This window comes from Ornithorhynchus anatinus, chromosome X1 (assembly GCF_004115215.2).
Source record: "Ornithorhynchus anatinus isolate Pmale09 chromosome X1, mOrnAna1.pri.v4, whole genome shotgun sequence".
In the NCBI taxonomy this organism is placed as follows: Eukaryota; Metazoa; Chordata; class Mammalia; order Monotremata; family Ornithorhynchidae; genus Ornithorhynchus; species Ornithorhynchus anatinus.
Window position 1 is genome coordinate 52,155,392 of NC_041749.1, and position 14,325 is coordinate 52,169,716.

The 14,325-nt window shown below is 50.1% G+C and overlaps 1 protein-coding gene across 2 annotated transcripts in view; it reads left to right on the forward strand.

The window, feature by feature from the left end:
* The window catches only part of TWF2 (twinfilin actin binding protein 2), a 38,243-nt gene extending 25,624 nt beyond the window's left edge, over window positions 1-12,619 (forward strand). Inside the window, exons 3-9 of one of the 2 annotated variants that reach the window (XM_029051533.2) lie at window positions 4,014-4,192; window positions 5,338-5,433; window positions 8,036-8,140; window positions 9,381-9,506; window positions 9,751-9,901; window positions 10,225-10,346; window positions 11,119-12,619. In XM_029051533.2, the coding sequence (XP_028907366.1) occupies window positions 4,014-4,192; window positions 5,338-5,433; window positions 8,036-8,140; window positions 9,381-9,506; window positions 9,751-9,901; window positions 10,225-10,346; window positions 11,119-11,283 (944 nt within the window). In that variant the 3' untranslated portion in view covers window positions 11,284-12,619. The remainder of the gene's footprint in view (window positions 1-4,013; window positions 4,193-5,337; window positions 5,434-8,035; window positions 8,141-9,380; window positions 9,507-9,750; window positions 9,902-10,224; window positions 10,347-11,118) is intronic. The other variant, XM_029051534.1, reaches the window with a different exon arrangement.
* The last annotated feature ends 1,706 nt before the right edge of the window (window positions 12,620-14,325 follow it).

The window sequence follows — 14,325 nt, forward strand, 5'->3', positions numbered from 1 at the left end:
TAAAGAAGCTTCTCCGTCCCCCAGATCACTTGAGTTCCCCTTTCCTATACCCTTCTTAAAATGCAGTGATCAGACCAGCAGGTAATATTTCAGGTGTGGGCACCCCATGCTTTCATATAATTTTCTAATTGTTTATAGTGTATTGCATACACAGCGTGGCCTAGCAGAAAGAGCACAGGCCAAAGGAGTCAGAGGACATGTGTTCTAATCCCAACTTTGCCACTGGTCTGTTGTGTGACCTTGGGCAAGTCACTAAACTTCTCTGTGCCTCAGTTTCCTCATCTGTAAAATGGGGATTAAGACTGTGAGCCTCACATGGGACAACCTGATTACCCTGTATCTATCCCAGTGCTTAGAACAGTGCTCTGCACATAGTAAGCGCTAAACAAATAACAACATTAAAGAGGCACTCAATAAATACTATTTATTAAGGCTCAATGCCTTTCCACCTACCTGCCCCCGGTCAATATTCATTGCCCTTCCCCAGTCCCTGGACCCCCATAATCAAGTCATCCCATCAACCAGCTTTAACATTTATGTGTAGAATGATTTATTTGTTCACTTCTTGCTTAACCCTTGTAAAGTGGGGATTAAATCCTACTCCCTCTCACTTAGATGGTGAACCCCATGTGGGTCAGGGACTGTGTCCAACTTGATTATCTTGTATCCACCCCATTGCTTAGAACAGTGCTTGACCTATAATAAATGCTTAACAAGTGCTATCATTATTATTATTATCCCCTTCCTGTTTATGCCCAATATTTTGTTGACTTGTTTTACTGCTGCACATTGGACCAATGATTGAAAAGAACGATGTGAAAAGCAGTGTGGCTTAGTGGAATTAGTGTGGGACTGAAAGTCAAGAGTCCCGGTTCAGCTACATGCCTACTCTGTGACCTAAGACAAGTCACTTAACTTCTCTGCGCTTCAGTTCCCTCATCTGTAAAATGGTGGTTAAATACTAGTTCTCCCTACCCCTTAGACCAGGTGGGGCAGGGACTACATCTGATGTGATTGTTTTGCCTCGGGGCTTAGTATAGTGCTTGGCACATAGTACTTTATTATTATGATTATCATCATCATCATTATTAGTATCACTAAGCACCATCAACAGTGGCACTGAGATCATAATAGAGAGCTCACCATCATCATCTTCAGGATTTACTGAGTACAGGTTGCAGGATATTGTACTAGACTCTATACTAGACTCTATAATAAAAGTAGAAGAGATAGTTCCCTGTCCTGAGCTTTAAATCTAATGGAGGAGACTGGCAGGCACATAGAGTACACATGCAATAGGAGCACAAGGGAAAAAAGAGATACAAGTGCTAACAACAAGTGTTAAGCAAGAAGTGAACAAATAAATCATTCTACACATAAATGTTAAAGCTGGCTGATGGGATGACTTGATTATGGGGGTCCAGGGACTGGGGAAGGGCAATGAATATTGACCAAGGGCAGGTAGGTGGAAAGACATTGAACCTTAATAAATAGTATTTATTGAGTGCCTCTTTAATGTTGCTATTTGTTTAGCGCTTACTATGTGCAGAGCACTGTTCTAAGCACTGGGATAGATACAGGGTAATCAGGTTGTCCCACGTGAGGCTCACAGATGAGGTAACTGAAGCACAGAGAAGTTAAGTGACCTACCCACAGTTACACAGCTGACAAGTGGCAGAGCCGGGATTCAAACCCATGACCTCTGACTCCCAAGCCCATGCTCTTTCCACTGAGCCACGCTGCTTCTCTGCCTCTTTGGTGCAGAGCACTGTACTAAGCACTGGAAGAGTAAAATAGAATTAGCTATTACTCAAGGACCTTCTAGTCCAGTGGTGTAGAGGTAGATAGGAAGCAGGAAGCAACAGAGTTTAAAACTATGTCCAGGAGTTCTTCAGGCAAGGGGGTGTACTTAAGTGCTAAGTGCTTATGTGGTGTGGAAGTGCTGAAATAGCAGTTGGAAAACATTGAGTAGTGTTCCTGCCCTCTGAATTCACACTCTACCACCACCTCTCACCCACTGTGTCCCCATGCATAGCTCACTCTTCTCTCCCACTCTTACAATTCCTGGTGACAACCTACTCCAGTTGCTATCTCCTTCACCCCCGAACTCACCCCGCCTGGGGGACATCAGGAACATCTTCTCTTCCCTGCCCCACTTCTTTCTCTCATGCCAGGCCCAGGGTCCCTCAAGGTTCAGTTCTGGGTCCCCTTCTATACTCAATCTACATCCATTCCTTTGGAAAACTCATTTGCTCCCATGGCTTCAACTACCACCTCTACGCGGATAATGTCTAAATATACATCTCCAGCCCTAATCTCTCTCCTTCTCTGCAGTCTCGCATTTCCTCCTGCCTTCAAGACATCTCTACTTGGATGTCCTCCTGTCACCTCTAACTTAACATGTCCAAAACAGAATTCCTTATCTTCCCACCCAAGCCCTCCCCTCCCCTCATAGTACCATCTCACTGTTCCTCGATCTCATCTATCTCGTCACCGACCCCTTTCCCATGTCCTGCCTCTGGCCTGGAATGCCCTCCCTCCTCAAATCTGACAGATAATCCCCCTCCCCAGCTTCAAAGCTTTATTGAGGGCACAACTCCTCCAAAAGGCCTTCCCAAAGTTCCCTTTTCATCTTCTCCCACTCCCTTCTGCATCGGCGTGACTGGCTCCCTTTGTCCATCCCCGCTCCCAGCCCCACAGCACTTATCTGTAATTTATTTATTTATATTAATGTCTGCCCTCCCCCCCGACCTGCCCCAGACTGTAAGCTCATTGTGGGCAGGGAATGTGTCTGTTTATTGCTAAAATGTACTCTTCTAAGCGCTTAGTACAGTGCTCTCACACAGTAAGTGCTCAATAAATACAAATGAATGAATGAATGAATGAATATGTATCCTGGGAGGGTTGGTTGGGGGCTGAAGGGTTTGAAAATGGCTGGGAGCCCAGGGGACAGGTCATAGTGTGAGAGAGAACCAAGTGTCAGGCTCTGTGCTTAAGTCTGTTCCCCTCCCTTTGTGCCTATTGACTCCCATCTCTGCTCCTTGTTCTCCCTTGCCCCAACCTCTCAGACCTTACTCACCTCTCTCATTTATTCATTCAGTTCTTTAAATCATATTTATTCAACCCACATATTCAATCTATCACTAAATCATGTCAGTTCAACCCTCACAGCATTGCTAAAATCCTCCCATTCCCCTTCATCCAACTGCTGCCATGTTAATCCAAGCACCTATCCTATCCTGACTTGATTACTTCATCAGCCTCCTTGCTGACCTCCCTTCCCCCCCAACCCCCATTCCAGTTCATACTTCACTCTGCTGTCCAGATGATTTTTCCACAAAAACGTCCAGTCCATTTTTCCCCACAGGAACCTCCAGTGGTTGGCCACCCACCTTTGCATTAAACAGAAACTCCTTACCATTGACTTTAAAGCACTCAATCACCTTGCCCCCTCGCTACTCTCCTCATACAACCCAGCCCACACATTTCATTCCTCTAATGTTAACTTAACTCACTGTACCTTACTCACTGCCAACCTCTCCCACATCCTGTCTCTGGCCTGGAACACCCTCCCTCCTCATATCTGAAAGACAATTACTCTCCCCCGCTTCAAAGCCTTATTGAAGGCACATCTCCTTGAAGGGGCCTTCCATGACTAAGCCCTCATTTCCTTTTCTCCCACTCCCTTCTGCATTGCCCTGACTTGCTCCCTATGTTCACTGCTCCCCCCAGCCACATGGCACTTATGTACATATCTGTAATTTATTCATTTATATTAATATCCATCTCCTCCTCTAGCCTGTAAGCTCACAGTGGGCAGGGAATGTGTCTACCAACTCTGTTATATTGTTATATTGTATTCTCCCATGCACTTAGTGCAGTGCTCTGCACACAATAAGCACTTAATAAAAGTGATTGATTGAAGGTGCTTCCCAGCTCTAGAATATTCCAAAATGAGGAGCCAAGGCAGGTTCCCAGCCAAAGCTAACTCCTTCCCACCCCTTCTCTCCCAGAGCAGCTTGTGCTGGGTGCCTACAAAGAACCGTCCCAGCGCTGGGAAAAAGACTATGACACTTTCGTGTTGCCACTGCTAGACGAGGAGCAGCCATGCTACATCCTGTACCGGCTTGACTCCCACAATGCTCAGGGCTTTGAGTGGCTCTTCATTGCGTGGTCCCCAGACAGCTCTCCGGTGAGGCCTGTGGGGTGGGGGGAAAGGGGGTGTGGGGCACTGTGGAAGGGGTTGGGGATGGGGAATAATGCTGGTTAATGGGTCCTGGGGATCCCTGTCTGAGTAGAGATCCTCACAGCTCCCTTTCCTTAGGGGAGCTGAGCTTACATTAGGAAAGGAGAAATGAGTGGGAGGGAGTTGAAAGTTTGAGATGTGCTGCCTGCCCTGGAGAGCCAGCCTGAGGCTGACAGCACATATTCACTTTTGCCTTCATTCAACTACCCCCTGACTGCCTCCAAACCACTCCAAACCCTCTCCTCCTTGTCCATTCCATCCCCCAGAATCAGGTATGGCTCAAACTGGCAGGGCCCTCCTGAAGCCATCCTTACTTCCAGTTTCAGGCCCACCTCCACTGCCACCCACTTAAAATCTGCCCACTTTATCTGCTTGTTCCTGTCCATAATCTTAGACAGCCATCCTAGTTGGGACTCTAGTCCCTCCCACTCCAAAGACCTCTGAAATGCTGTGCAAGAGTGTGGTGGGGAATGACTAAGGTTTGGTCATGATGGGCTGAACTGTGCCATCCTCTCTCCCTTTCCTCCTTGTTGGGTCTGGGCCTGAACCTGGCAGAGCTGGGAGTTTGAGCTCTGGGAGCTCTCTCTCTAGTCCCCAAAATCCCTGCAAGCCAGGGGCAATTCTTCATGGCTGAAAAGGGAAAAGAAAACCCAGAGAGAAGCAAAGTCTTGCTCGATGTCACATAACTGGGACCCAGAGTCCCAAATTCCCAACCAAGAGGCTGGAGGGAATTCCAGAAATAGTCACCCCAGAGGGAGACACCCTTAACCTCGTTGCTCTGAGTCCTGGACCTGTTCCTGGAAAGGGGCAGCCCCAGGCCAATCAGGCCCTGGAGATGGAGAAGCAGTTGGTGCAGAAGGCCGAACTCAGGGCTCCTGTTCTCCAATCCCTACATGACCACAGGGTGGGGGCAGGAGCGGGGAATGGTGAGTAGCTGGGGAGAGGGGAAGAGAACCTGAAATAGCCTGGGCAAGGGTGTGGGGATGGGGGCCCCAAGAGCTGGAAATGGGTAGAGGTGGGGGGAAACCAAGAGAACCAAGGAAAATATGTCCTCCAGTTCACTGTGGAATTGCGTTTTTCTGCCTGCCCAGATCCGGCTGAAGATGCTCTATGCAGCCACCCGAGCCACAGTGAAGAAGGAGTTTGGAGGCGGGCATATCAAGGATGAGCTGTTTGGGACAGTGAAGGTATGACTCCCTTCCCTGCCTTTCCCCAGCCATTCTCCTTCCCCTCCCTCCCCAAGACAGCCCCTGAGGGCACTGCTTGCATGAGTCCAGGCTTCACCTCCTCTTGAAGTGTCCTCAGGCCTGTTCTGCACATAGTACGCACTCAATGAATACCATTGATTGATTCTAACTCTACAGTATTCTCCTGAGTGCTTAGTACAGAGCAGGCACTCAGTATATATCATCAATTGATTCGGCAAAGATTGTGCCAATCAACTCTATCATATTGTACTCTCTCAAGCGCTTAATAAAGTGTTCTGTACACAGTAAACACTCAAATGCTTGATTTTTCCCTTCAAATTCATCCTTATTTCCTCCCTTCTCCCCTAGGGACCCTATAGGGCAGAGTAAGAGAAAGACACACAGACTATTTGGTGGCCATCCCTAGGGTGGATCTCAGGGATCTTGAGAATTGGGATCCATGTTCACTCTTTTTTTCTTGCTGGCAGTGGTTGGGCTGGCAGGGCAACAAATGAAGAAGGCCAAAGGTGCCAACTTGAGGCAGGGCTTTCAAGGGGGTGGGAGGATTAGAAAGAGAGGGGAGCAACAAGTAGTCTGGCCCTGTTTTTGTTCACTATTATATTCTATTCATTAGGCCATGCTGCTTCCCAATTAGCCCCAGAGCCCTATGGGGTAGGGCCAACTTCAGAAGGTCAGCATGTTAGCTTGGGAAGAGGGGTGGCCACAAAGCAGCTTCTAAAGAAGCTGGCCCTTTAGAAAGATAACAGCCACATAGCTTCTCTCAAAGATGGCTGTGCTGCCACCCTTTGCAAAGATGGTGGCAGGACAGAAGTGATCTAGTAGCTGGGTGTAAGCCACAGTCTCAGAGGCAAGCTGCCCAGGACACCCATTTGAAGCGTGGCATGGGCAACAGTGGACAAATATTACCCCATAGTTGGATGTGATATTTCATTACCTGCGTGCATGTACCGCATGGCGTGATGGCATCGTGGGGGGTGGAGGCAATAAAATATCTGAAGCTGACCCTGCGGTGGGACTACCAAAAGCACCCAGTTGATTCTGGAGCCTGGTGGAAGCACAAAGAGGTCCTCCACCCAGAGACTCCCCCCAGGCCCCAGGGTCTGATGGAAGGGCCAGGAGACAGAGTCAGAAGTGGAATTGCCATTTTGAGAGCTGCACTTTAGTTCAGCCCCACTCCAGTTCCAGGGCTAGCTTTAGTTGACTGCCTGCCTTGCCCAAAAAGCCATAGGGACAAAGTGAATGACTTTGCAAGCACAGTGCCAATTCATGAAGAGGGGTAACGATTACCCCGCCTTTAAAATGCTTCTGTAATAGCCCTCCCCAAGAATGAGAAGAGAAACCTAGTGGCTGAAGGATAGCTCACCGTAGCAGCTTGCAAGGCCACCAGATGGCAGCACCAGCCTACACATTGCTCAGACCTGCTAAGCAGGGAAAACCCTGAGCCCCAGAATGGCTAGATGCCTGCATAAGTCCAATCAATCTGTCCGTGGTATTTAATGAGTGCCTACTGTGTGCAGGGCACTGTACTAAGCCCTTGGCAGAGTACGATATAACAGAGTTGGTGAAGACATTCCCTTTCCTTGAGGAGCTTAACAGCCTAGAAGGCCCAGGCCTCAGAAAGACAGGTGGAGTTTGAGCAGTTGTAGCCTGTACCTCCCCGCCTTATCCTCCCGTCCCTTCTGCTCCCTCTTCAGGTTAGACAGTGGCATATACATGATGTATTTCCCTTGCCTCACTGTATTATCACCAGTATTTATCTAGCCCCAACTGTATGTGGAGCACCAAGTTAGACACTAGGCACATTCAATAGAAATAAAAGGTGTGACCCCTGCCCTTAAGGAGTTTGCAGGTCTAATGGACACAGTGCACTAATTTAACAAAGGCAAAGAGAGAATGGCTCTAAATAATAGACACAAGTGAATAAATAGATGAATCCATCCATGAGGGCCAAGGTGGCTGATGGGATGGTGTGACCGGGAAGCTTAGGGATTAAGGAGAGGGAGGGATGTGTTTTGGAGGTAGGGGGTGCGAGGGTGTTCTGGGCAGCCACAATCCAAAATTTGGGTGGGTCTGAAAGGGCATTGGTCACAGGTACCCGACCTGCATGGGTGCTTCAACTCCTAGAGCTCAGCCCAGACCCTAAGTGAGACTCTAGCAGAGTTGAAAGGGCCCTGCAGCAGTCAGGCCATATCTTCTGCAGACTCTGTCCAGGACAGCATTCAGATCATCCTTTTCAGAGTGTCATCACCCATTTTCCTTGGTAGCTCCAGTGGGTGAAACTCTACAGCCTTTCCCAGTCATACTGCTCCAGTTTGGGTGGTGGAGCAGCAGGGGTTGCAGCAGACTGACTTCTTTTCACTGAGGCCAAATCTTGTTGGTCCCAGGCTAGAGAGGCTACTCCCTGGACTAGGAATTAGACAAGCCTTCTTCCCAAGGGGGTGGGAAGAAGTGGCAGGCTGAGCAGATGCCAGAGTGTCATGACTTCCCAATTGCTTCCCCTTCCCACATTTCTGGCTCTCTTACCCCTCACGTCCCTGGGTTAACAGCCTCAGTCTCTTTTCCCTCTCTCCCTGGGACCTAGGATGACCTTTCATTCACTGGCTACCAAAAGCACGTATCATCCTGCTCGGCCCCTGCACCCCTGACTGCAGCTGAGAGAGAGCTCCAGCAAATCCGGATCAATGAGGTATATGGGACCCACAGCACCAGATGTGGCTAGGGATCGGAGAAGGCACTGAGTTGATGGGGAGAAGAGGGAGGGCCAGTATTAAGGGGAAGAACTGGTAAAAATCGAGAGTGGAGTGGAGGAGGGGGGCAGCTACTTGGAGGTTTTCCTTTCTAAGTAATCAGCACTGAAGTCCAGGTTTCCCAGCTCCCTGCCATTAATCGTTTGCCTTCCAGACCTGCCACAACCTATCATGGAACCAGGAGAAACAGTCTAAAGCACGGGGAAGGGGTGGACTCATTATGGTACTGAGCTGGCAGGAATTTGCTGCAGATTGGTATTGGTTAAGAGTTCACTTTCCTAGCTCTGAGCTCTCACCACCACCAAGGGTGTGAGGCCCACCCTTTCACAGCCTCTGATGGGGAGGGAATGCTGTGGGCAGAGAGATCTGGCTTTCCGCACGGCTGGGGCTGAGCTGTGTGGAGGAGGGACAGCACTGTCCTCAACCTTCAGAAGGCTATGCCTCAAGTCTACCCTGAGGAAAAATCCCTTGGGAAGGCAGTGGAGCCTAGTGGAAGGAGCATGGGACTGAAAATCAAGAGTCCCAGGTCCTGTTCTCAGCTCTGCCACTGGCCTGACCATGAGCTAATCACTTAATCTTTCTGGGCCTCAGTTTTTCCACCTGCAAATTGGGACTACCATTCCTGTGATTAGAGGAGCTCTTAGATTGTGAGGTCCTTTGGTGCAAAAACTGTTCTGACCTGATTATTGGATATCACCCCAGTGCTTAGCACAGTGCTTGGCTTATAGTAAAGGCTTAGTAAACACTATCATTCTGATTTTATTATGATATATAACCTAGTGTCATTCCTCTCTCATCCCCTCCATCCAGATGGATGGCAGGATTCACTCTGACATTTGCTAGTGTTTCATTTCCTCCACAGTCATCAGGGCCTAAGAGGAAGGGTGGCCCAAAGAGCGTTATTTGGTTTCTGACTCTGTGTGTGTGTGTGTGTGTGTGTGTGTGTGTGTGTGTGTGTTTTGGGTATGTGCACATACAGGACTTTCTCTCAACCAAATAAGCTCTATAGGGATGGCACTCACTCGAGCACAGTTGCGCAGTTATGGCCAGTTATGCTGTGGGGACTGGAGATGGGGAAAAGAGGAGGAGAGTCAAGGAGAGGCTAGGATGTGTGTCCTATCCCCCATCCCCATGAGGCTTCTTCTGCGCTCTCCCCCTTCCTGTATCCATCTTATTCAGGTGAAGACTGAGATCAGCGTAGAGAGCAAGCACCAGACGCTGCAAGGCTTGGCCTTCCCCCTGCAACCTGAAGCTCAGCAGGCCATCCAGCTCCTGAGGCAGAAGAACATCAACTACATCCAGCTGGTGAGACCCACTCCCTTCCTTTCCTCCTCCTCCTGGAGTGAAGCTACATCAGGAAAGAACTTGTGGGTGCGCTGGGAGGCTTCCCCAGTTATTAAAGTACTTTCTTTCAGGCCTCAGAAGGGTCAGGTTTGCCCAGGGTCCAGCTGGGAAGCCAGGCTTAGCCAGAGAGGCTCTTGGGGCCATGAGGTCCTGATTTGAGAGCTCCCCTGATGGCTCCCACCTTCTTTCCGCCGGTGTTCCCCAGAAACTGGACATTGAGCGGGAGACCATTGAGCTGGTGCACACCAGCCCTACCGAGCTGGCAGAGCTGCCCAAAAGGGTGCCCCAGGATGCTCCACGCTACCATTTCTTCCTCTACAAGCACTCACATGAAGGGGACTACCTGGAGTCTGTGGGTGAGTGCTCCTCCCCCACATCCCCTGCACCATTCCTGCCCTTTGCCTAGGATGGGAGCCAGCGTGCCTGGATCCACTCCCTGGGACACTCTCTATGTGACTCGGCAGCCAGCTGCTGTTCCTCCCTGCTCCTCACTCCATAGAGTGAGAGGAAGTACTGGGCAAGTGGGGGAGACCCTTGAGTTTGGGGTCCCTTTTCCTCCCCACCAGCCCTCCTCCTACCTAACTAGCCAAACCAGGGGACTGCCATTCTGGCTGTCAGGCTGGGGCTAGTCTTCCCAGGGTGTGCCTGGCTCTGATTGCTGACCAGTACCCCCCTGCAGTGTTCATCTACTCCATGCCTGGCTACAAGTGCAGCATCAAGGAGCGCATGCTCTACTCCAGTTGCAAGAGCCGGCTGCTCGACTCAGTGGAACAGGACTTTCAGCTGGAGATCACCAAGAAGGTGTGGGGGTCTAGGAAGAGAATGGGGGCAACCCCAGAGGGAAACAGGGAGAAACATGCTCTCACTCCCATCTCTCACCCTCCCTCAGCCTCACCCCTTCCCTCTTACCTCCTCGTCCTCCTTTTCCACCCCTTCTACCCTCCCCACCCCCCCGTCATCCTGTGCTGCAGCTCTGGGCACACAAACCAGCCTCTAGGGAAAGGCATGGGGTCCTGACAGGTCAGGTCCATTGGTCTTGAAGGGGTTGGGAGGCCCCCAAGTGAGGCTGGGCAGAGGAAATCCGGGGAAGCTGGTTCAACTCAGAGGGACATGGGGAAGTGGTTGGGTTTCCAGGTGGATCCCATAGATGGAGTGGGACTCCCCTGGCTTAGGCAGGGGTGCAGGTTCATCAGAGCCCCAAATTCTGCATGGAACACTCCTTTTCCCTACTCCCTAGTGAGATGGTCTTCATTATAGTTACAGGAATTTGATCACCTCTCAGAGCCTTTTTGACTCCTAAGTAAGGGCCAGGGGGATAATGTGTTGATTCCACTGGTGCTGGGGGGATGAGAACTGGGCCCCAGAAAGCGGGGCCCCAAATATGGGAATTTGGAAGTTGGTACCTTGACCATGTGATGAACTGATTGGAGTGGGGTGCACGGTGGCTGGTAGTGGGGGCGGTCCACCAGAGCAGGGTGTAACCAAGTCAATGGTTGCCACACAGCACAAGGAAGGCCGGGGGTGCTCTGTTTAATCCAACTTCCATTGTCGGTTCCTCCCTCCCCAACTCTAGATAGAGATCGGTGATGGGGCTGAGCTGACGGCTGACTTCCTGTATGACGAGGTCCACCCGAAGCAGCAGGCCTTCCGCCAGGCCTTCGCCAAGCCCCGTGGGCCTGTGGGCAAAAGGGGGCAGAAGCGACTCATCAAAGGTCCTGGGGAGAATGAGGACAGCTAAGCACCCCTGCTTCCCCAACCCTTCCCCACCACTCCTCTCTCCTCTCCCCTTTCTCCCTCCTTCTCCTGAGGACATGGGGCTGCGAACTGTTTACAGTGTCCAGGATTGCAGTTACCTCAGAATCTTTTGCCCCACTGTCTCCTTGTTCCTCCTTGAGAGGCACTCCAGATTTCCTCCCTGCTCCCTGCCTAATTGCTCAGTGTGTATCTGTTTCTCTCTCTCTTTCTCAGTGTTGAGACACTGGAATGGGGAAGGGGAGGGTTGGGGGACTAAGATGAAGCTTGTAGTATTTACTTCCGTCTTTCTCTCCTCTCTTCTGCCCTGTTCACCCTAGATATCTCTCAGTTCCCCTACCCCTCTTGGCTTTGCAGTCTTGTAAATTCCCGAGGGAAATGTTGTCATGTTTGTAAGCATCAGTGTAAGGAATGGAAGGGATGCCTGCACTTCCCCCCCACCCCCCCAATATTCAGGAGCCTGCTGCACCATTCATCTCCCAGCCTCATTGTTCTTGTCCCCTGCCCTCCTTCACACCAATTTTGCAGGGGAGGAGCAGAAATTGGGGCCCCTGCCCCCATGACTCTCCCACTCAGTAAGTCGACAAGATCCCTGAGCTGAGGATGGGGTGGGGCGAGAGCCGTTTCCTCCTCCTCATGTCTCAACCTCCCACAGCCAGGCCTCAGGGGTGAGAGAAGATCAGAATTTCTGTTACCCTCCCATCTTCTCTGTCTCTGGTGGGAGGACTATCTGAGGGTCAGAGGGATTCCCCTCAGCTCTGGAGAAGAGATAGGCACGGGGGAAGGTACACTGGCTTGATGGGGAGCAGAGGCTCAGCTCAACCCTGAGCCTTCTAAATCTTTGTCCACCCCCCCAAAAAATAATTGTTACCTCATCAGACTGTGGACTGAGACTTTGGGGTAATGGAGGAGAGAAGACTTCAACCCTGTTCCTACTTGCACCCAGCAGCCACTTTCCAAGAGCCATCCCCAACCACAAGTGAGAAAGCTGTCTGGTATGACATGGGTTAAATCCTCAGTGTGGGTAAAGCTCTTTCCTGGCCCTGGGATAATGAGAGTTAAAGACCCATTGCACCTCCTGCCCCAACTTCCCAGCTCCTTTGGGATGTCACCTGCAGAGGAGTCAGTCCCCAGTACCAGGCTCAACCATTGCCCCGGGCAGTTAGGGAAAACGATGGGCAAGGAGCTTCTGCTTCCCTATGACCCAGCACTCATTTCCTCACTGAGGCAGGAGCCAGGCAGGCAAAGTGGTTGGGGAATCACAGGACACACTGTACTGAATGCTGTATTTTCTAGAGAATAAAGTATTTTTCAAACAATAATGGAGCCTGTCCAACCTTCTTTTCTTTTTGACTTCTGCTTCTTGGGAAGAACAAATTAGAAAGGAAAAGGTCATGTCTCCTGGTTCTCCTCTTATCTCTCTAGCTGGTCATACTCAGTCTCCTTCATGGGCTCCCCCTCCCCCTCCCAGCCCCTAACTGTGGAAGTCAAATCAAAGACCACATGTTCAACTTTCTTCAGTATTCTAACAATAGGGTTATCCCAGACCAGAAGGTCCAAAGACTCTGAGTTGGTTCTGAGGTTCACCAGGGCTGGGGTCTGCTCTGGAGGACAGGTCCCCAAATCAGGCTAGCAAATCCTCTCTAGGATTTACCCCTCCCCCCTTCTAGGGCAGCTCTAGCGCTCTGTGTGTTTCCCCAGTGCCTTGATGTTTTAGGGTTTCCCCCCAACACACGCCAGACCACATGACTCTAATATGACAGATCACTCCACAAGGCGGAGATCAACAGACGATTGGAGGAGGGACTAAGAGTAATGAACAGAGATCATTGGGGAACAAGAGACACTAACGTCTTGCTCAACCACCAGTGAGAAGCCACAGAACCCGACGGATAGCAGGGGGACTAATGAGGGCTCGTTCCCTTGGGAACATCTTCCAGAGGGCCAAGGGAGGCCAGGGGCAAGACTATGTAAATAAAGGATGTGTTAAAACCCCGCCCATGTAAGTGGCTCAGGCTCAGTATGTAGATTGTTCAGTATGGAGACCCCTCTATGCCTGGACCAGCAGTTGTGTGTTGAGCCTTCCCAGGAGAGAGCGGAATTAAAGGTGCCTGACTTGGAGCAAGCTGTGGTCTTTGTGTTCTGTACACTACGTCTCACCAGGAATGGTAGTACCAGGCACTGTACTAAGTGCTGGGATAATAAAAATAACAATAATAATAATGACAATGGCATTTGTTAAGCACTTACTATGTGCCAGGCACTATATTCATTCAATAGTATTTATTGAGCGCTTACTATGTGCAGAGCACTGTACTAAGCGCTTGGGATGAACAAGTCGGCAACAGATAGAGACAGTCCCTGCCGTTTGACGGGCTTACAGTCTAATCGGGGGAGACGGACAGACAAGAACAATGGCAATAAACAGCGTCAAGGGGAAGAACATCTCGTAAACTATACTAAGCACTGGGGTGGATGCAAGCAAATCCGGTTGGACACACTCCCTGTCCCACATGGGGCTCACACTCTCAATCCCCATTTTAAAGATGAGGAAACTGAGGTCCAGAGATGTGAAGTGACTTTCCCAAGGTTACACAGCAGACACATCCTACCTCTGGCCTAGAATGCCCTCCCTCCTCAAATCCACCAAAAAATGACTCTTCCCCCCCCACTTTAAAGCTCTACTGAAGGCTTACCTCCTCCAAGAAGCCTTTCCAAAGTAAGCCCCCCTTTTCATCAGCTCCCCCACCCCTCCACATCACCTCGAGTCACTCCCTTTGCTCTACTCACCTCCCTTCAGCACTTATGTATATATGAATACATCTATAATTCTGTTTATTTAAATTGATGCCTGTTTGTTTTGATGTCTGTCTCCCCCCTTCTAGACTGTAATCCCGGTGTGGGCAGGGATTGTCTCTCTGAATTGCTGAATTGTACTTTCCAAGTGCTTATTACAGAGTTCTGTATACAGTAAGCACTCAATAAATAGGATTAAATGAATGAAGTGGTAGAGACAGGATTAAAACTC